At 35.9% G+C, this 22,771-nt stretch overlaps 2 protein-coding genes across 5 annotated transcripts in view; both read left to right on the plus strand.

Annotated features, from left to right (window-relative positions):
- Nucleotides 1-22,771, plus strand: part of RUNDC3B (RUN domain containing 3B) — a 205,555-nt gene that overhangs the window by 92,811 nt on the left and 89,973 nt on the right. For all 4 annotated transcript variants that reach the window (XM_033193874.1, XM_033193877.1, XM_033193876.1 and 1 more), the window contains 2 exons: nucleotides 5,808-5,897; nucleotides 7,502-7,582. In XM_033193874.1, the coding sequence (XP_033049765.1) occupies nucleotides 5,808-5,897; nucleotides 7,502-7,582 (171 nt within the window). The remainder of the gene's footprint in view (nucleotides 1-5,807; nucleotides 5,898-7,501; nucleotides 7,583-22,771) is intronic.
- On the plus strand, nucleotides 17,906-19,094 carry LOC117073252 (coiled-coil domain-containing protein 50-like). The gene is given in 2 exon segments (XM_033193883.1): nucleotides 17,906-18,374; nucleotides 18,376-19,094. Coding segments are annotated over 2 exon segments (918 nt in total). The 5' UTR covers nucleotides 17,906-18,123; the 3' UTR covers nucleotides 19,043-19,094.

Raw genomic sequence — 22,771 nt, forward strand, 5'->3', positions numbered from 1 at the left:
ATAACTTTTACAACTCAGTAATAAAAAGACAACTTATTTAAAAATGGGCAATGAATCTGAGTAGACAGTTCTCCAAGGGGGGTATACAGATGGCTAATAAACACTAAAATATTGTTTGACATCATTAGCCATCAGGGAAATGCAAAACCACAATGAAATAACCCTGCATACTAACTAGGATGGTTATGTTCAAAAAATCACTTAATAACAAATTTTGGTGAGGATTTTGAAAAACTGAATCTTTCATACATTGCTGGGGGGAAAAGAAAATTGTGCACTCACTTTGAAAAGCAGCCTGGCAATTTTTCAAAAGGTTAAACATAGAGTTACCATATGACCCAGCACATGACTCCTAGGTGCATGTGTGTCTGTATCCATGTAGCGGAATATTATTCAGCCGTAAAAAGAAATGAAGTACTGATCCATGCTGCCACATGGATGTACCTTGAAAACCTACTAAGCTTAGCAAAGAAGCCAATCACAAAACACCAGATAGTGTATGATTCCCCTCTTCCTTTAGTTATCAACTTTCTGTCTCCTCATCCTCAATCTCTTTACTACTGCTGGATCAATCCCACCCTTATAGAACATATACCGGTACCTCCTACCTTAAAAAGAAAATGATTCTCCATTGAACCTATAATTCCCCTCTGCCAATGCTAATTTCACAATTCCACTTCATCACCAGACTTCTCCAAAGCACTTCTTCACACTGCCATCATTTTCTTACTTTAGAGTCATTCTCTTACCCACTTTTCTCTGGCTTCTGCCCCTCATCACTCCACCAAGAATTTTTAAAAGAATACCAATTGCTAAGAATCTACAAACTACCCAATGTAATGGATATTTCTCTGTCCACATTGTACTCCATCTCCCAGCTACTTCCAGTAGAAGTTGACTACTTCATCATTCTTGAAAAAAATCTCTGCACCTTTAAATTATGCAACATTCCACGACTTTTCCTTAATTGCTGTCTTTTTCTTCATCTTTTCCACTGAACAATATCTGACTGTTCATATTCTCTGGGCTCAGTCCTGCATTTTCTGCTTTTTTTCCTCTGTTCATTTTTCTCTCTATTCTCTCTTCCTGGAGTTTCATCCATTCCCCTGACTTGAAATACCATCCATGTGACCATAATACCACATTTAAACCTCTAGCTAGATAGTTCAGATATACTGATTTTTTTTTCCCTGTAACTCTGTTCACCCCTTCTTAGCAAATGGTATCACTGCCTACCTACATAATTGATTAAGGGAGTATCTAAAAATCATACCTGATTCCTCCTCTTTCTCCCTCATTCCCTGTAATTAATCCATAAGCAAGTCTTACTGATCCTACCTCCAAATGTATTTTGAATCTATTTATTTACCTTTATCTCCACGGCTCTTATGCTCATCTAGACCTCTTTTATCTGTTGTCCAAGGCTCACCTGTTGGCCTCCTGACCTTCCAGTTTGCCCGCATTTAGTAGCCATCTAGCTTCCAGCTGATCTTAAAAGTAAAAGAGATTATGTCAACTCCCACTTAAAACATTGAAATGATTTCTTATTACATTAGCCAGAAGGCCCTGTGGCTGTCATATTTCCTGGAGTCAGATCCTGGTTTCTCTACTCTAGGTGTATCTATCTTGGACAAGTTGCTTAATCTCTCTGGAGAATAATATGTAGCGGCAAAGTTAAGAAGATGATTCATGTAAAGTTATTACTATGCCTGCCACTCAATAAGTGTTCATTATTATTATTAATGTTCTGTGGCCTACAGATCCTTGTGAGATCGGACTTATGTGGGCTAAGGTATCAGGTTAAACACTTGAGAATGCCTTACTTAATGACTCTTTCCAAAGTTGGACTTTCCTTCCCTTTGTCTCTACCTCAGCAACCTGTTTATTTACTTTATATTTATCATCATCTGTAATTATCTTTTTCTTTTGTTTCTTGCTTTTCTGTTCTCCTAGACTATATGCTCCATAGAGAGGATCTAAATCTAACTTATTTACCATTGTAACTATAGTACCTAGCACAGTTCTTGTCACATAAAAGGAACTTAATATATAATATATATTTGTTGATTAAAATAATTACTGAATCTCACATTCTTGGCAAGACCTTTGGAGGTTGACTTTTTCATCAGTTTTTCATTTTAATTAAATTTGACTTTGAATATAACATCTATTTGTAATGCAAGGATCTGTGTTATATGTCATGAGGGAGAATTTTCTTATATCCCCTTTTAGTAGTTTCTTATATTAAACTGGGGGAAGAGAACAAGCATGCCAATAATGAATTTTCTTTGGTTTATAACACAAGCTTTCTCATATTTTAATAATTGTGTTTTCAAATACGTAGAATAACTTTTGACTCCCACAAAAGGAAAATTTGAAGCATAACATTAGATAGTATCAACATAATTTATATTTATTATTCACCTTGGATCCCATCCAAAGGATATTTGTTATTGAACTACTTACAATTCCTTAAAATATTCTTACAGAGTGGACAGTAAGGTGGCATTATAGGAATATATTTCAGTTAGAGTTAATTATATATGGTAAAAGAAAAGCATATTCTTGTAAGGGTATTATTTTAAATACTTTTCTAGTCACTAATGTTTTTCTAATCAACATATAAATACTTGGAAAGGGTGGTATACCTAATAAGATCAGGAAGTTTTTTTCCCAGATCACAGTAGTATCAAATAGTTGCTTGTAATTTTTCTTCACTTCTGAAATATAAAAGTATATTTAAAGGTATAGTCTCTAATATATAAATCTTTAAATGGAAGTTTCATATGTATTTTTTACTTTGGTACTTTCAACATTTATAATATATTGAAATTAAGCAGTACAATGTTTTGGTTAGATTCTTCTCATTTATACATATACATATATATGTGTTTTATATATATATATATATATATATATTTTTTTTTTTTTTGGAGAAAGGGTTTTGCTCTGTCACCCAGGCTGGAGTGCAGTGGGGCCATCTCAGCTCACTTCAACCTCTGCCTTCTTGACTCAATCAATCCTCCCACCTCAACCTCCCAAGTAGCTGGGACTGCAGGCATGTACCACCATGTCCGGCTAATTTTTTTGTATTTTTTGTACAGATGGGGTTTCACCATGTTGCCCAGGCTGCTCTCTAACTCCTGGGCTCAAAGGATCTGCCTGTTAAGGCTCCAAAAGTGCTGTGGTTACAGGCATTAGCCACCAGGCCTGGCATGAAAATTTTCTTTAGAACAAAAAATATTTTTAACTAAAAAAAGGGAATTTTTAGTATATATCTTACTATTATTGGATTAGTCATCTCAGGCTTTACTCATGGCTCATTTATTGTATGACCTTGGTTATATAAGCAAAGTTTAATGTTCCAATTTTTCAATGAAGTAAAATGAAAAGGTTGAAATTTTACAATCTTTTGGAATCTTTGAAAGTATTGACCACAGGAATCATATTTTTAGTCAAATTATTGATAGTTTGCATAAGAGAATAAATTAATTTTTCAAGACAGCTTCTACCTTTTTCATGCACATCAATGAAGTTTTTGATTAAATGGTAAAAATATCTTCTCAGATCAATTCAGTTTTCTAAATACTGAATTACTTTAAAATATATTATCTCAAGCTCAGAAGTATATCTTCTGAAAAATTTTTTTCGTAACCAGAACTAATAATTTAAAAGTTCAGCATATAATGGGCAATTCTCTTAACTAGCCCTTCCTCTTCTATTTTTTCTTTCCTCTTTTGCTGTTATATTAAATCAGGCCTTATACTTAAGATATGGTTTTTTTCAGTGGAATTATTGATTTTACATATAGCAACCATTTTGCTTAAATCATTTGCTTAGAAAATTTACTTATTTACTGATGATTAAAACTAAAGCCAAAAACTCATTAAAACATTATTATATGCACACACATATAAAAGACCTTTAGATTTAAAAAAATTTCTCAAACCAGTTAATTTTTTGGTGTGGTGTTCTTCAATACTCCCTAGTACAAAGGTGCCATTAGAAAGCAAGCAAGAATAGTTTTGAGCTGATTTTTGGAATGTATTTTTTAAACAATGGTAGGTTCAAGATGAAAAATTTAAAAAGTAGACCTTTTCTTATATAAGAAGTACTAGGAATAATGGGTTATTGCCAATATCAAAAAAACAAGGTTGTCTTCCAAATTCATATGTCTCATAGAATTTAGTGGTCTGAAACCGTTAGAAGCATAGTTCTTTCAAGGGTTAATAATATATTCTGCCAATAGCCAACTTAGTTATTGGACCAGGGACAAAGTCTCAAAGTCTCAAAAAAACAAATATGTATTTGTCTAAATATTTTACCTTTCTGCAGGACACCTCAGTAGAATCTGTAAAAAATCCTTCCATTTATTTTACTAATTTTTGTTAGGCCAGTTTTCATTTTTCTCCTTTTATATAAATCAGTAAAAGGAATTTCAGTAGGTCCAAGAAAATAAAAAACATTTATTCCAAGCTAGTCTCCCCACTGTATTTGTTTGCAGCCTTACATCTGTCAGAGAGTAAATAGTTGTCTATTTTTTCCGTTTTATACTTTTTATTCATTTAATATTCCTTATTAACCATACCATAAATTAAATTCTTTTAAAATATTTTTGTTTTACAAAAAGTGGGTTTAATATAAGATATGGGACTTAAAGAAAGAAGAATTGGGTACCCTTCTTAAGCAATTCATCTAACATGAGCTTGTGCAAATTGTTTTAAACTTTTCCTGATGGTAAATTTGAAACTAATGATGATTCCCTCTGCATTTAATTTATGGGTTTTTTTTTGCAATTATCAAATAATATGTTTGTAAAAATACTTGGTAAGTTGTGAACAACAATTCAAAATTGATGGTAGGATTATAAGCATATTAAAACTTTGCAGAATTTATAAACTCAGAAATACTAAAAAGAGCAAGACCTTTGGTTTACTAAAATGTTTCATTTTAGTTAGTGGAGTGGTATAGAGTGTTGTTCACTCTCTTATATATAATATAAATAGATACAGTGTAATCATCCCTGGTTACTGATATAAACTACATTTTACATAGTGCTACGTTTGAAAAGAAGTAGATTAATGATTTTACATTCATTTTTGGAAAAATATCTTAGGGCCACATTATTATTTTTCTTTCAAAAATTTTTTGAAAAGCTAATGATAACTAAAATGGAAAGCTCTACAGGAATTAGCAAAGATACATTCACATTCCCGTTTTTGTCAAGGAGATAATGAATACTTTCTTTTTCATATGCAGCCACCTTGGTAGCCCATCTGCTTTATTAGGATTGTACTATTAAGGTTACCATAAATTACTAATGAGTATGCCTCCCAAATTCTTAACTTAGTCAATAACCTTTGGAATTATAGAAAAACAGAAATTATTTTTTCTTATTTGTTAGAACTCAAGTCTACTTCATTTTGAAAACAGATCAGTACAAATGACTCTGAATTTGCCACCTTTCACTATACATTTATATTGCTTCACTATTAAAGAAAAATGCTGGCACTCTAGACCCATCGAAAGAGTCATTTTGGGGATTCTTTTTAGGAGAGGTGGAAACAGAATTCTTTTTGTTATATTGGCAAGTTTTAGTTTCTTCAGGGGTTTGTTGTTGTTTTTCTGTCTCTTTATTTTGGTCTAAGTATCTTCAAAACTTCAGTGATAGAAATATGTTTTTTAAAAAACTACAAATTAAAGAAAATTTAGCTCTTCCTACAATAGTTTGGGCTCTAAATGATTTCTCTCGATCAAACTTCCATTTATTTTTAATATTTTATATATTCACCCATTTCATTTTTTAGGAGATTTTATGAAGATGGAGCAATTGTCTTGGGTGAAGAAGCAAATATGCTTGCTGGCATGCTGCTAGGACTCAATGCTATTGATTTCAGGTACTTAATATAACCAAATGCATTCAGTTTATAAATTATTCTGTATCTTAATAGTTTCTACGTATGATTTTTTCTTTCAGTTTTCTAAGTAAAGCACACAGTTGGAAATCGTTATTTGATTCATGTTCTCTTTCAAATGACATCAGTTTGTTTTTTAAATGGGTTTGCTCTCAGAAAAGAGACTGCCTGAAACTTAACAAATTGATAGGCTTGCTCTGTAGCTTGGATAAAAAGAAAACTTAGACTATATCCCATTCCCCAACAACCCCCTCCCCAGTGAAGAAGGCTTCGAATCTTATCTCTTAGTATTTTTCAGCTATTGCTTTAAAATTAGAAAGAAATAGACTAAAAGTAGTTTCAAAGCCAGAAAGATTATCATTATCTCATGTGTTGAGATAAAGAAGATCCTGAGAGGCTGTCTTGGGTATCTTATGTCTCTTATGTTATGTATGGAGAATATCAAAAAATATTGTTAAAATTTACTTTTATTATCAACAAGATTAACTGGTTCCACACTAAAGTAACAAGTGCTAAAAATGGGCAATACAAGTTCTTTTTAGATTTATAGACACTTTTTTTGTATTTCTTTAATTGATCCCAGATTTTATGTTACATTGAAAGTAAAAGGTTTGTCTATAAGAAAACTCAAACACAAGGAATGAAGGAAATATTATATTTTTATTGAAATATAACATTTGGAAATTCAGGAATATTAACAAAATAAGTGTAAGACAAATGAAATTCTACTTTTGGGTTTTGATAAAAATAATGCTACTCGTTTTCACTGAAGTTATCTTTTTTAGTAAAGCACTTCCTTTTCTAAATATTTGTCATTTTACAAGTCTAACTTTATTAAGATTTCATAAGCTAGTATTAGGTTAATTAGCTTAATTGTGGAGGATGAACATGATAGATGGAATATGAAGGTGGTCTTTTTGATCCCTCTATGGATGTTAACTTTTTATATCACATGTTACTAGCTCTGTCTAAATTTTTTACAGTCTTGTTTTGTTTGTTTGTTGTTTTATTGTTTTAAAAAACTGGCCAGGCACGGCAGCTTATGCCTGTAATCCCAACAGTTTAGGAGGCTGAGGCGGGCGGATCGCCTGAGGTCAGGAGTTCAAGACTGCCTGGCCAACATGACAAAACCTTGTCTCTACTAAAAATACAAAAATTACCCAGGCATGGTGGTGGGCGCCTATAATCCCAGCTACCCAGGGGGCTGAAGCAGGAGAATTGCTGGAACCCGGGAGGCAGAGGCTTCAGTATGCCAAGATCATGCCACTCCAACCTGGGTGGCAGAGCAAGACTCTGTCTCAAAACAAAACAAAACAAAACAAAAAAAATGGATTAAGAATGTTAACTGTTGGTTTAATGTAACCCATTGACAGTGTATTAATTTGTACAATGCTTTGTCATTGGTATGAAGGTAGAATATTTTATTCAGGCATTTATTTGTGACAAGTAACAATTAAATTGCTAACAAAAAAATTCACTTGCCGTTTCATGAGAGAAATATCTCTGGCAAGAGATTTTTCATAAAACTTAACTTTGATTTAAAATTTTATATATTAATATGAAATATTTATTTTCTATTGTCTTAGTTTCTGCCTAAAGGGAGAGGGACTGGATGGCAGCTTTCCTGCTGTAATAGACTATACACCATATTTGAAGTATATCCAAAGGTATGTGACATTCTGAGAGATGTGTTTTAAAATCTTATTTAACATTGAATGTCTTGTGCAATGTTTGTCTGATTAAAACTACTTTGTACTAAATATTTCTTCCAGTATCAGAAATCATTAAAGGGTACAAGCTTCAGTTGCATTTTTAGTATTTATTATTTTTAAAATACACTTTTTATGTAAATATACACTTTTTAACATAATTGTAATCCCAGCATATAGTTTTTAAAATAACAAAAGCATTTATTCATATTGCTGTAGTCATTATAATAACTTTAATAGCTCTGAAATAGTCGACTGAAATTTCAAAACTATAATTCAGTATTTAGATTGTTTTCCATTTTTTCTCATAAAAAAGGATAAATAACATTCTTATACATATCAGTTTTCCTTTTGTTTTCATTGTAAATTGTCAGAGATATTCAAATAAATTCTCTGAAAAATCTGATGACTCTTAAAATATGTCTTTTAAAGAGTTGTAACAATTTATCCTATTACCAATATTGTGTGAGAATTGTGGATTTCCCATAGTCTCATCAGCACTAAATAATAATTAATGGCATCTATATATATTTCTAAAGTCTGCTTGAAAGATTGATTTCCTCACTAGAATGATGATCTTTATGTACTTCTTTATTTTTCCATAAATTACTGGAGTACAGGTGGTATTTGATTACATGAGTAAGTTCTTTAGTGGTGATTTGTGAGATTTTGGAGCACCCATCACCTGAGCAGTGTCCACTGCACCATATTTGTTGTCTTTTATCCTTCATCCCCCTCCTACTCTTCCCCACAAGTCCCCAAAGTCCACTGTATCATTCTTATGCCTTTAAGTCCTCGTAGCTTAGCTCCCACGTATCAGTGAGAACATATGATGTTTGGTTTTCCATTCCTGAGTTACTTCACTTACAATAATAGTCTCTCATCTCACGCAGGTCATCGCAAATGCTGTTAATGCATTCCTTTTTATGGCTTCATAATATTCCATCGTATATATGTATACCACAGTTTCTTTTTTTTTAATGGAGAAAATTAGCTTTTATTTGTCTATAATTGATCATGAATTCTTGAAAAATATAAACAAGGGATTATCTGAAAGTAAAAAATCTAGGACAATTATTAAATATAAAAACTACAGATAGTGTTAAGACTTCAAATTTTTCACCTTTCCCTCTCATCCCCAGGGTGGAATATAAGATAAAAATTTAGTGAACTAAGGCCGGGCACAGTGGCTCATACCTGTAATCCCAGCACTTTGGGAGGCTGAGGTGGGTGGATCGCGAGGTCAGGAGATCGAAACCATCCTGGCTAATAACATGGTGAAACTCCGTCTCTACTAAAAATAAAAATTAGATGGGCATGCCTGTAGTCCCAGCTATTTGGTAGGCTGATGCAGGAGAATGGCGTGAACCCGAGAGGTGGAGGTTGGAGTGAGCCAAGATCACGCCAGCTGCACCCCAGCCTAGGCAACAGAGCGAGAATATGTCTCAAAAAAAAAGAAAAATTAGCAAACTATGGTAATTACATATTGACAGTTCTCAAGGTGTCTTCAAAACATATCTTCCCCTGTATAACACAGTTTCTTTGTCCAGTTGATTGATAGGCATTTGAGTTGGTTCCACGATTTTGCAATTATGAATTGTGCTGCTGTAAACATGCGTGTGCAAGTATCTTTTTCAAATAATAACTTACTTTCCTCTGGGCAGATACCCCGTAGTGGGATTGATGGATCAAATGGTAGTTCTACTTTTAGTTCCTTAAGGAATCTCCATGCTGTTTTCCATAGTGGCTGTACTAGTTTACATTCCCACCAGTGGTGTAAAAGTGTTCCCTATTCGCTGCATCCACACCAACATCTACTGTTTTTTGATTTTTTTATTATGGCCATTCTTGCAGGAGTCAGGTGGTATCACATTGTGATTCGATATGCATTTTGCTGATCATTAGTGATGTTGAGCATTTTCATATATTTTTTGGCAATTTGCATATCTTCTTTTGAGAATGGTCTGTTCATGTCCATAGCCCACTTTTTGATGAGATTGTTTCTTCATACTGATTTGTTTGAGTTGTTTGTAGATTCTGGATATTAGTCCTTTGTCAGATGTATAGATTGTGAAGATTTTCCCCTCCTCTATGTGTTGTCTTTTTACTCTGCTGATTGTTCCTTTTGCCATGTAAAAGCTCTTTAGTTTAATTAGGTCCCAGCTATTTATCTTTGTTTTTATTCCATTTGCTTTTTGGTTCATAGTCATGAAATCCTTGCCTAAGCCAATATCTAGGAGGGTTTTTCCAAAGTTCTCTTCTAGAATTTTTATAGTTTCAGGTCTTAAGTTTTAGTCCTTAATCCATCTTGAGTTGATTTTGTATAAGGTGAGAGATGAGGATCTAATTTCATTCTTCTTCATGTGGCTAGCCAGTTATCCCAGCATCATTTGTTGAAAAGGGTGTCCTTTCCCCACTTTATGTTTTTGTTTGCTTTGTCAAAGGTCAGTTGACTGTAAGTATTTGGGTTTACTTCTGGGTTCTCTATTCTGTTCCACTGGTCTATGTGCTTATGTTTATACCAGTACCACACTGTGTTGGTGACTATGGCCATGTAGTATAGTTTGAAATCAGATAGGGTGACGTCTCTAAATTTGTTCTTTTTGCTTAGTCTTACTTTGGCTATGCAGGTTCTTTTTTGGTTCCATATGAATTTTAGAATTGTTTTTTCTAATTCTGTGAAGAATGGTGGTGGTATTTTGATGGGGATTGCATTGAGTTTGTAGATTGCTTTTGGCAGTATGGTCATTATTCACAATATTGATTCTACCCATCCATAAGTGTGGATGTGTTTCCATTTGTTCGTGTCATCTATGATTTCTTTCAGCAGTGTTTTGTAGTTTTCTTTGTAGAGGTCTTTCAATTCCTTGGTTGAGTATATTCCTAAGTATTTTTTTATTTGTTTTTCAGCTATTGTAAAAGGGATTGAGTTCTTGATTTGATTCTCCACTTGGTTGCTGTTGGTGTGTACAGAAGAGCTACTGATTTGTGTACATTAATCTTGTATCTAGAACCTTACAATATTGATTCTACCCATCCATAAGTGTGGATGTGTTTCCATTTGTTCGTGTCATCTGTGATTTCTTTCAGCAGTGTTTTGTAGTTTTCTTTGTAGAGGTCTTTCAACTCCTTGGTTGAGTATATTCCTAAGTATTTTTTTATTTTGTTTTTCAGCTATTGTAAAAGGGATTGAGTTCTTGATTTGATTCTCCACTTGGTTGCTGTTGGTGTGTACAGAAGAGCTACTGATTTGTGTACATTAATCTTGTATCTAGAACCTTTGTTGAATTCTTTTATCAACTGTAGGAACTTTCTGGAGGAGTCCTTAGGGTTTTCAAGGTAAACGATCATATCATCAACAAACAGTGAACAGTTTGACTTTCTCTTTGTCGATTTGGATGCCCTTTATTTCTTTCTCTTGTCTGATTGCTCTAGCTAGGACTTCCAGTACTATGTTGAAGAGGAGTGTGGTGAGAGTGGACATCTTTGTCTTGTTCCAGTTCTTAGAGGGAATGCATTCAACTTTTCCCCATTCAGTATTATGTTGGCTGTGGATCTGTCATAGCTGGCTTTTATTACATCAAGGTAGGTCCCTTGTATGCCGATATTGCTGAGAGTTTTAATCATAAAGGGATGTGCCGGCTTTTGTCAAATGCTTTTTCTGCATCTATTGAGATGATCGTGTGATTTGTGTTTTTAATTCTGTTTATGTGGCATATCACATTTATTGACTTGCATATGTTAAAGTATCCTTGTATCCCTGATATGAAACCCACTTGATCATGGTGGATTTTCTTTTTGATATATTGTTGGATTCAGTTAGCTAGTATTTTGTTAAGGATTTTAGCATCTATGTTCATCAAGAATATTGGTCTTCAGTTTTCTTTTTTGGTTATGTCCTTTCCTGGTTTTGGTATGAGGGTGATGCTGGCTTCATAGAGTGAATTAGGGAAGGTTCCTTCTTTCTCTATCTTATCAAATAGTGTCAAAAGGATTGGTACCATTTCTTTGAATGTCTGGTAGAATTCTGTGAATCCATCTGGTCCTCGACATTTTTGTTGTTGGTAATTTTTTAATTACCATTTCAATATCGCTGCTTGTTATCAGTCTGTTCAGCGTATCTAATTCTTCCTGATTTAAGCTAGGAGGGTTGTGTTTTTCCATGAATTTATCCATCTTGTCTAGGTTTTCTAGTTCGTATGCATAAAGGTATTCATAGTAGCCTTGAATGATCTTTTGTTTTCGGTGCTGTCAGTTGTAATATCTCGTTTCATTTCTTAATGAGGTTATTTTCTCTCTTTTCTTGGTTAATCTTGCTGATGGTCTATAAATTTTATTTATCTTTTCAAAGAACCAGCTTTTTGTTTCATTTATCTTGTATTTTTTTGTTTCAATTTCATTTAGTTCTGCTCTGATCTTAGTTATTTTCTTTCTTCTGCTAGGTCTGGGTTTGGTTTGTTCTTGTTTCTCTAGTTCCTTGAAGCATGACCTTAGAATTTCAGTTTGCACTCTTTCAGTCTTTTTGATATAGGTATTTAGGGCTATGAACTTTCCTTTTAGCTCTGCCTTTGCTGTATCTGAGAGGTTTTGATAGGTTGTGTCATTATTGTTGTAAAGTTTGAAGAATTTTTTGATTTCTGTCTTGATTTTGTTTTTGACCCAATGCTCATTAAGGAGCAGGTTATTTAATTTCCATGTATTTGCATGGTTTTGAAGGTTCCTTTGGAGTTGACTTCCAGTTTTATTCCACTGTAGTCTGAAAGAGTGCTTGATGTAATTTCAATTTTCTTAAATTTATTGAGGTTCATTTTATGGCCTATCACATAGTCTATCTTGGAGAAAGTTCCATGTGCTGTGGGATAGAATGTGTATCCTGCAGATATTGAATGAAATGTTCTGTATGTATTTGTTAAGCCCATTTGCTCCAAGGTATAGTTTAAATCCATTGTTTCTTTGTTGACTTTCTATCTTGATGACCTGTCTAGTGCTGTCAGTGGAGTATTGAAGCCCCTCCCCCCAACTATTATTGTGTTGCTGTATATCTCATTTCTTATGTCTATTAGTAATTGTTTTATATATTTGGGGGCTCCAGTGTTTGGTGCATGTACATTTAGGATTGTGATATTTCCCTGTTGGATGAGGTCTTTTACTATTATATAATGTCCCTCTTTGTCTCTTTTACCTGCTGTTGCTTTAAAGTTTGTTTTGTCTGATACAAGAATAGCTACTCCTGCTCACTTTTGGTGTCCATTTGCATGAAATGCCTTTTTCCATCCCTTTACTTTATGTGAGTCCTTATGTGTTAGGTGAGTCACCTGAAGGCAGCAGATAGTTGGTTGGTGAATTCTTATCCATTGTGCAGTTATTATCCATTGTGAGTTCTTATCCATTGTATCATTTAAGTAGAGCTTTTAGGCCATTTACATTCAGTGTCAGTATTGAAATGGGAGGTACCCTTGCATTCATTGTGCTCTTTGTTGCCTGTGTACTTTGGTTTTTTGTTTGTTTTTTATTTTTTATTTCTAACTTGTATTTTTGTTTTATAGGTCCTGTGTGATTTATGCTTTAAAGAGGTTCTGTTTTGATGTGTTTCCAGGATTTGTTTCAAGATTTAGAGTTCCTTTTAGCAGTTCTTGTAGTAGTGACCTGGTAATGGTGAGTTCTCTCAGCATTTTTCTGAAAAAGACTGTATCTTTCTTTCATATATGTGCTTTGTTTTGCTGGACACAGAATTCTTGACTGGTAATTGTTTTGTTTGAGGAGGCTGAAGATAGGGCCCCAATTCTTTCTGGCTTGTAGGGTTTCTGCTGAGAAATCTGCTGTTAATCTGACAGGTTTTCCTTTATAGGTTATCTGGTGCTTCTGTCTCACAGCTCTTAAGATTCTTTCCTTCATGTTAACTTTGGATAATCTGATGGCAATGTGCCTAGGTGAAGACCTTTTTGTGATGAATTTCCCAGGTATTCTTTGTGCTTCTTGTATTTGGATGTCTAGGTCTCTAGCAAGGCCAGGGAAGTTTTCCTCAGTTATTCCCCCAATTATGTTTTCCAAGCTTTTAGAATTCTCTTCTTCCTCAGGAACACTGTTTATTCTTAGGTTTGGTTGTTTAACAGAATCCCAGACTTCTTGGAGGTTTCGTTCATATTTTCTTATTCTTTTTTGTTTGTCTTTGTTGGATTGGGTTCATTCAAAGACCTCATCTTTGAGCTCCAAATTTCTTTCTTCTACTTGTTCAGTTCTGTTCCTGAGGCTTTCCAGAGCATTTTGCATTTCTAAAAGTGTGTCCAAAGTTTCCTGAATTTTTTATTTTTTTTTCTTTAAGCTATCTATTTCCTTGAATATTTCTCCTTTCATTTCTTGTATCATTTTTTGGATTTCCTTGCACTGGGCTTTGCCTTTCTCTGGTCCCTCTATGATTAGCATAATGACTACCTCCTGAATTATTTTTCAGGTAAATCAGGGATTTCTTCTTGGTTTGGATCTATTGCTCGTGAGCTAGTATGATTTTTGGGGGGTGTTGAAGAGCCTTGTTTTGTTATATTACCAGGGTTGGTTTTCTGGTTCCTTCTCATTTGGCTAGGCTCTGTCAGAGGGAAGGTCTAGGGCTGATGGCTGTTATTCAGATTCTTTTGTCCCATGGGGTGTTCCCTTGATGTAGTACTCTCCCCCTTTTCCTATGGGTGTGGCTTCCTGTGAGCCTAGCTGTAGTGATTGTTGTCTCTCTTCTGAGTCTAGCCACTCAGTGAATCTACCTGGCTCTTGGCTGCTACTGGGGGTTGTGTGCACAGAGTCCTGTGATGTGAGCCATCTATGGGATACCAGCGCCTGTTCTGATGGAGGTAGCAGGGGGGTGAGGGGTTGCAAGGGACTCTGTGAGGGTTCTTAGCTTTGGTGGTTTAATGCTCTATTTTTGTGCTGGTTGGCCTCTTGCCAGGAGGTGGCGCATTCCAGAGAGTAGCAACTGTGGTAGTATGGGGAAGAACCAGTGGTGGGCAGGACCCTAGAACTCCCAAGATTATATGCTTTGTCTTTCACTACCAGGGTGGGTAGGGAAGGACTGTCAGGTCGGGGCAGGGCTAGGCATGTCTGAGCTGAGACTCTCCTTGGGCAGATCTTGCTGGGGCCGCTGTGGGTGATGGAAGTGAGATTCCTAGGTCAGTGGAGTTGTGTACCTAGGAGGATTGTGGCTTCCTCTGCTGAGACCTGCAAGTTGTCAGGGAAGTGGGGGAAAGCAGGCAGTCACAGGCCTCACCCAGCTCCCATGCAAACCGAAGGGTCAATCTCACTCCCACTATGCCCCTACCAACAGCCCGAGTCCGTTTCCAGGCAGAGGGTGTGACAGGCTTGAAAACCTGTCCCAGGCTACCCGCCTCCCTGCTTCGAAAGAAAAGAGCTTGGTTCTTCCCCTGCCTGTGGAGACTGCACATTGGATTTGCGCTCTTCCTCAAGTTCTGGCCAGGAGGCTTCTCACCCCGTTCAAATTGTTACAGAGTTCAGCTAGAGATTTCCTTTTCCCTGTGGAGTTTTAGCCCCTGCTCCTCTGGCTGCCCTCCCTTTGGATCCCTGTGATACAGGCAGGAATGGCCTGCTCGGGGACCCAGCGAGCTCCCAGGGCCTTTCTGTTGTTTCCCCTACCCCTGTATTTTGCTTGGCTCTCCAGATTGACTGAGCTCCTGGTAAAGTCGAAAACTTCTCCCACAAACAGACCTTCAGCTTCTCCAATGGTGGTGTGTGTTTGGGAGAGGCAGGGTTCTCCCTTTCCCACTTCAGCAATTGTGGCACCCACAGTATTTGGCTGGGGGTCTCCCAGGTCCTGCAGGAGCAGTCTACTCCTTAAGAAGGTCTGTGGTCCTCTCAGGATTGGTAGTTTTTTTTCTTGCAGTCGATCTGGAGCTAAAATCCACAATGCAAGCCTCCGCAGTCTACTCTGTCTAGAGCTGCAATCTAGTCCTCCCTTCTGTCCGCCATGAGGATCTACAGTCTTTATATACTTCTAAAATTTTATAATCATGGCAAAGCTATAAGGTATTCTGTATGTGTATAAAATATGTATATATGTCACACACACACACACATCCAAAATGCATTTATTGAGTGCCTAATCATAGGACAAAAATTTTCCTAGGTGCCAGGGATACTTAGATGTCAAGAGTATAGGAGCTTTATGAACTTCTAAAAAAGAACGCAGTCCCCATTCTCAAGATAATTGCCATCTAGTAAGAGAAGTCACTAATGTTTCAAAGCTGAGAGTGGGAAGGTATTTTGGATGGTGAGGGAAAAAGAAGAATAGAGTATAATGGCACTGTGATTTCTAACTTGGGTAAGTGGATTCCTTGGTAAAAGGGATAATTGTAGTACATTGTCTAGAAAAGAAATGCAGCAAGATGATGTTTTGAACAGGCATAAAATTATACTGTTTTGGGATATGTTGGATTAATAGGCACTGCTGTCTGTATTTTATGAATGAGAAAACTGAAATGCAGAGAGGTTAAATAACTTGTCCTTAGTCACACAACTAGTTTATGGCAGAGTGGGTAAAATACAAGTCTGGAATTAAACAGCAAGATGTCATCTGGAGATAGAGTTTAGTAATCAGTATGTAGGTAGAAAGGCTGTATTCAGTGATTTAGGAAATGACTTAAAATATAAAGAGATATGTATACACACACACACACACTAATTTTCCTCTCCTACGTACATGTAAGATACTGAAGTAATTATTACAGTACTTTTGAAAGGTACTATAATGAAACTTTCTCATGATGTGCACTCATAATTAATTTAGTAATATAGACCCTGTATCCCCAAGTGCATAGCCACTTTTTATCTGAATTTTTTAATATGACTTTGTGATGCACTAATCCAAACATGTATATATAGCTTCTTTATAAAATGAAGAATTTCTAACATCTTGTATAAAGGATGCTAAAATGAGAAGACAAATACCAATTCTGCCTAGTCATAAGCCAGTTAGTATTACTAATCATGGAGTTTTTATTTTTAGAAAAATTTAAACTATCCTAATTGTCATAAAGAACTAATACTTTAAAAATCAAAATACATTCACAGAAATATACCTGTATTAGACATTTTTTTTAAATCTACTAGATTTCTAATTTTAAGAAACCATCAGTCCCTCCCCCCACATTACTGCTTTTAATTTATTTAGGAAGGAATACATATTCATGGTAGAAAAATTATAAAATAAATAAAGATAGGAAGAGGAAAGTTTAAGTCACTCCTTATCTTACCTTCAAGAAGCAGCTGCTAGAAACATTCTTGACATTTTGATGTATGGCTTTCCAGCTTTTTCTATGCATAGATACATTATTTTCTTTAATGAAAATGGAATCATAATGTACATGTAGCTATTTATTTCCCTTACTACTATATAAAGTGCCTTTTACTTGTCATTAACAGTGTTTCTACAGTATCATGTCCTAAAATTTCATTGTATAGTATGTTTACACAGTTATTGTGAAACTTTAGGGTACATTTAATTATTGTTATACACAGTGTTGTAGCTGACATCCTTGTAACTATATCTTTTTATACAAAACAATGAATTTTTTAAGATTTATTTATTTATTTATTATAGTTTAAGTTCTGGGTTACATGTGCAGAATGTGCAGTTTTGTTACTAGGTATACACGTGCTGTGGTGGTTTGCTGCACCCATCAACCTGTCACCTACATTAGGTATTTCTCCTAATGTTATCCCTCCTGGTGTGTGATGTTCCCCTCCATATGTCCATGTGTTCCCATTGTTCAACTCCCACTTATGAGTGGGAGCATCTGGTGTTTGATTTTCTGATCTTGTGATAGTTTGCTGAGAATGATAGTTTCTAGCTTCATCCATGTCCCTGCAAAGGACATGAGCTCATCCTTTTTTATGGCTGCATAGTGTTCCATGGTGTGTATGTGCCTTCTTAATCCAGTCTGTCATTGATGGACATTTGGGTTGGTTCCAAGTCTTTGCTATTGTGAATAGTGCCGCAGTAAACATACGTGTACACATGTCTTTATTGTAGAGAGATTTATAATCCTTTGGGTATATGCTCAGTAATGAGATTGCTGGGTCAAATGGTATTTCTAATTCTAGATCCTTGAGGAATTGCCACACTGTCTTCCACAGTGGTTGAACTAATTTACACTCTCACCAACAGTGTAAAAGCATTCCTAATATTTCTTTAAATAAAAATCCTAGGCCCATTTCTGGGCTCCGGGTATTTGGCATCGATTGGGGCCGGGGACGCGGAGCAGGTGGTCGCGACGGGGCGGCGGGGCAGCTGGGCCGCCAGCCTGGTGCGTCGGGGACCGTCTCCCGCTGCTTTGGTCACCAGCCCCTGCCCGCCCGACCCGCTCCGTTCTCCGGCCTGCGAGCCCTGCCGGCCGGACTTTGTGCCGCGTCTGGCGCTGCTGCTGCGCTTGGGGCCCCGCTCAGCGCCGGCGGTGGCCGGGAAGCCCCCGTTAAAGGGGCAGCCGGGACCCCGGCCCAATATGGCTGAAGTCAGCATCGACCAGTCCAAGCTACCTGGAGTCAAGGAAGTATGCCGAGATTTTACTGTCCTGGAGGACCACACCCTGGCTCACAGCCTACAGGAACAGGAGATTGAGCATCATTTGGCATCAAACGTTCAGCGGAACCGTTTGGTCCAGCATGATCTCCAGGTGGCTAAGCAGCTCCAAGAGGAAGATCTGAAAGTGCAGGCCCAGCTCCAGAAGCGCTACAAAGACCTTGAACAACAAGACTGAAATTGCTCAGGAAATTCAGGAGAAGCTGGCTATTGAGGCAGAGAGACGACGCATTCAGGAGAAGAAGAATGAGGACATAGCTCGCCTTTTGCAAGAGAAGGAGTTACAGGAAGAAAAAAAGAGAAAGAAACACTTTCCAGAGTTCCCAGCAACCCGTGCTTATGCAGATAGTTACTATTATAAAGATGGAGAAATTAAGCCAAGAGTGACGAAAGAAACTATACCTGCTCCGTCACGAACGACCCACAGGGATCAGGAATGGTATGATGCTGAAATTGCCAGAAAACTACAAGAAGAAGAACTTTTGGCTACCCAGGTGGACATGAGAGCCGCTCAAGTAGCTCAGGATGAAGAAATCGCTCGACTTCTAATGGCTGAAGAAAAGAAAGCTTACAAAAAAGCCAAGGAGCGGGAGAAATCATCTTTGGACAAAAGAAAGCAAGACCCTGAGTGGAAGCCCAAAGCAGCTAAAGCAGCATATTCAAAGTCGAAAGAGAGTGATGAACCTCACCGTTCTAAGAATGAAAGGCCAGCACGGCCACCACCACCTATCATGACAGATGGTGAAGATTTGGATTACACTCATTTTACAAACCAGCAGAGTTCCACATGGCATTTCTCAAAATCAGAGTCCTCTCATAAAGGTTTTCATTACAAGCATTAAAAACCTAGGAATCTGCCTTGAAAATGGACTCACTATAGCAAATATTACTGGGTGATACGATGATTCACTTATTTTTTTCTCCTGTGTTTGCATTCCTGGATTTATCCTCAAGTATATTTCTGACCATAATAATTTTTGAGTCATTTCAATATTTTGGTTATTTGTAATCACTTGGGCAGTATAAGAAATGTAGCTTCTGAATATTGGCCACCTCTATGCTGCATATACTTCTTGGAATATAGTACCTAAGAGCTCTGTAAACTGCCATTTTGTTAGGTATGGAATTTGGCATCTAGGAGTAGGCCTTAATAGCAATTCAAATTTTGTGGAGATGAATGATCAAAGTAAAACAATGTTTGGATGCAACGCAGAATAAAAGAATTAAAAATAGCTTTTTGTTGCATTAGTGTATGATATTTTGAAGAGAGAGCCTTTGCTTTTTGTATTCTTTAGGAAAAGAAAATCACTACCGTAAAGTATTTTAAAAAAAGAACTCTTGAAGCAATTGAAATACGTTATTCTGACTAGATGGACTATAGAAGTTTTGCATATTCCTTCTCAGCCCTCCTGGGGAGATTGGCCTAGATAGCATTCTTTAACAGTTACTCAGCTTTTGACTCAGTAGCAAGGCTTTCTGAAGCCCCTGGGCAATGGACCATTTATTGGTATTTATTGACAAAAATTTAGTTCTCTGAAATTTTAACTCAGATATATGAAAAACTTTGTATTCCATCTCTTGTTTTTGATTTACTTGTAGAGCCAAGGAAATGGAATTGAAAGATGATTGCATAAGTAATGATGCCATCCTTCTCTCTGGCTGTAGACTGAAGTTTTTCTCTTGCTTAAGTCATATCTATATTTGTTGATAACCTCTCAATAATGTTGTTTTACATACCAATGATTAGATTAATTCAACTTGAAGTTGAATGTGATAAAGTGGTTATTATCCAAGTATTTTTTTTTTTTTTTTTTGAGATGGAGTCTCACCCTGTCACCCAGGGTGGAGTGCAGTGGTGCAATCTTGACTCAGTGCAACCTCCACCTCCCGGGCTTGAGCAATTCCCCTGCTTCAGCCTCCCGAGTAGCTGAGATTACAGGTGTGTGCCACCACACATGGCTAATTTTTGTATTTTTAGTAGAGAGGGGGTTTCACCATGTTGGCCAGGCTGATCTCGAACTCCTGACCTCAAGTGATCCACCTGCCTCGGCCTCCCAAAGTGCTGGGATTACAGGTATAAGCCATTGCATCCAGCCAGCCAAGTATTTGGTTTTAAACGTTTGTATTCTTTTGTGCAAGGGATTGTATTTTGTACAAGACCTTCAAGCCCCTCTTCAAGAAATTGAGTCTTTGTGTAGCTGCTGACCTTACTGCCATATTTATTTTCCCATACTGCTTAGCTGACAAATGGCAATCAAGCTCACTTGTACTTCCTCTCTCTCTCCCCCCCGCTTCATATATATCTTGGCATTTCAATATGGCGTTTGTTTAGGAAAGAAATATATAGGTCACTAGAAAAAAACGTTAATTTTTTTCCTACTAGAAATTGCCTTCTGTTTGCCTTATCTTTTCAGATAGTCTTTAAAGTTGGGCAATATTCAAACAGCTCATTTTGAGAAAGATTTGTAGTTTCATAAAGTTTGTTCATTTCAGGAATTTAAGTAAAATCATCTGAATTAAGTGTTGGGCAAATGTTAATCAGAAAGATAATCTGCATCCCTACATTATATAGTCATTTTGGAGAAATGGAGGAAAAGGAAAATAACAGGACTTTTTATAGCTATGATAATAAAAACCTCCATTTAATAAGGAAGTTGGAGACAAAATGGAAGGTCCTGGCCTTAAGTCAAATTCCAGATAGTGGTTTCAATATCCAAAGCTTAGGCCTTGTTTACTTATAGTAATGCTATATTTTTCTTTATCTGCCCTGTGATTTTGCTTCGTGTCCTTCAAAGTTTTTTATTGTAATTTTAAAGGAAAAACAGTGTATTTTTATTGATAACTAGGCAAAATCATTTGCCATTTTTTTTATTTCATAAATATTTATTTTTCTATCTCATACAATGATCAGTTTTACTTTAGAAATTCTGCATTTCTCTTGCCTCTCATGTACTTCATCCAGTTATTTATTATTTTAAAATGTTAACTGGAGGTACTTCATTCAAAAAAATTTCATACCACTTAACACTTTCCCGGAATGCTAGTGTTTCAGCTGTCTTAGTAAGTGACCAAAGGTGTATTTCCCTTGTGATAGCTAATTCAACATCTTTATTGAAAATTTGTTACTTTTTTTAAAGGTTTTTAAAAGATTACAATTTTAAAATTTTTATGTTTATTTTATTTTTGTGTAAAGCAAACACTTTTTAAATAATATCAGAGTAATTATTACCCTATGAAAAGGAGACAGAAATGCAATTCAGCCAGTTAAATCCTCTTACTCCTTCTCATTCAGGTAATGTAATAATGTTTGAGACTATAGAAGCAACTCGTGTATTTTATGAACTGCCAGACACTTTTCACACTGTGTTCTCTGCTTTTTACTTGGTCATTTTTATATACATGTGGAAGCATTTATTTTTGTTGTTGTTGTTCCTGCTGCTAGAACACATGCAGTTTAATTTTTAGGCCCACGATGTATTATGCTTTAATGTTGTGATGTAAACTAATACTTCTGGCCTTGGAAAACCTTTCTGTTTCTGTATCTTTGTCCTTTGGAGGCCAGGCCTCATTAACACCTGTATTATTGAATAAGCACAATATGTTATGGAGCTTTATCATAAGGCTGCTTGATATAGACACCCACTCTCCTCCACATTTTATAAATCATTGTTTGGAAGTAAAGTTAGGTAAGAGTCAAATTAAATGTTTTGACTTGAAAAAAAAAAAAATCCTAGAAGTGGAGTTTATGGGATAAATAACATATATATTATTAAAACTTTTGGTACATACTATGATTGTCCTCCAGTGAAGTCATAACAATTCAGTTTGTATTAACAGTATGTGAGAATGCCTGCTTCTCACTCTTTCCAACAGAGTGTTTAAGTTATGGCCCATTTTGTAATTTTTATAAGTGAAAATGATATTCTGCTATTTTAATTTCCATTTATTTGATTACTGGCAAAGTCAAACTTTTAAAAAATGTTTATCAAAATGTCTTTTTTAATGGGGGTTTATCCTTTTAAAAGTAAGTATATAAAATATGAAACATCTTAAAACATATTTTATATTTAATATTGGTTTAAATTTCAGGATGTGTACAGTTGCTTTTCTCTGAGTTACTGTTTGATATAACTTTAAACATCCTGAAACATTGTTTCTGTAATACATTTTAAACCTGAAAAGTCCAATAGCTAATGATTGTGGGTGTTTGAGATACCTTCAGCTTTTCACTTTTAAGTGGAATGCTATTATCCCCATTCTTATAGCTAAGTCTTTTACTTAAACATGTTATTTCCTAAAGAGGCTAACTTCTACAAACAAAATCACTGACGTAAATAGACTGGACATGACCAAGGATGCTGTTAAATTGCCGTTACTCGACATAGTAGTCCATGTACTCTGTCAGTCTCCTGGTCTTAGGAGAAATAAATCAATCATTTTCTACGTAAGGCCACTCCTTGGACCTATGCAATGTATCCCATCCCTTCTCTTTTAGTAAGGTCTTTGCTCTAGCAATTGTCTCTTCCCATTAATTATTCCTCTTTTCTAAATCTTCCCACATATCACAGCAT

This window comes from Trachypithecus francoisi, unplaced genomic scaffold, assembly GCF_009764315.1.
Source record: "Trachypithecus francoisi isolate TF-2019V2 unplaced genomic scaffold, Tfra_2.0 Lachesis_group4, whole genome shotgun sequence".
NCBI classification, from domain to species: Eukaryota; Metazoa; Chordata; class Mammalia; order Primates; family Cercopithecidae; genus Trachypithecus; species Trachypithecus francoisi.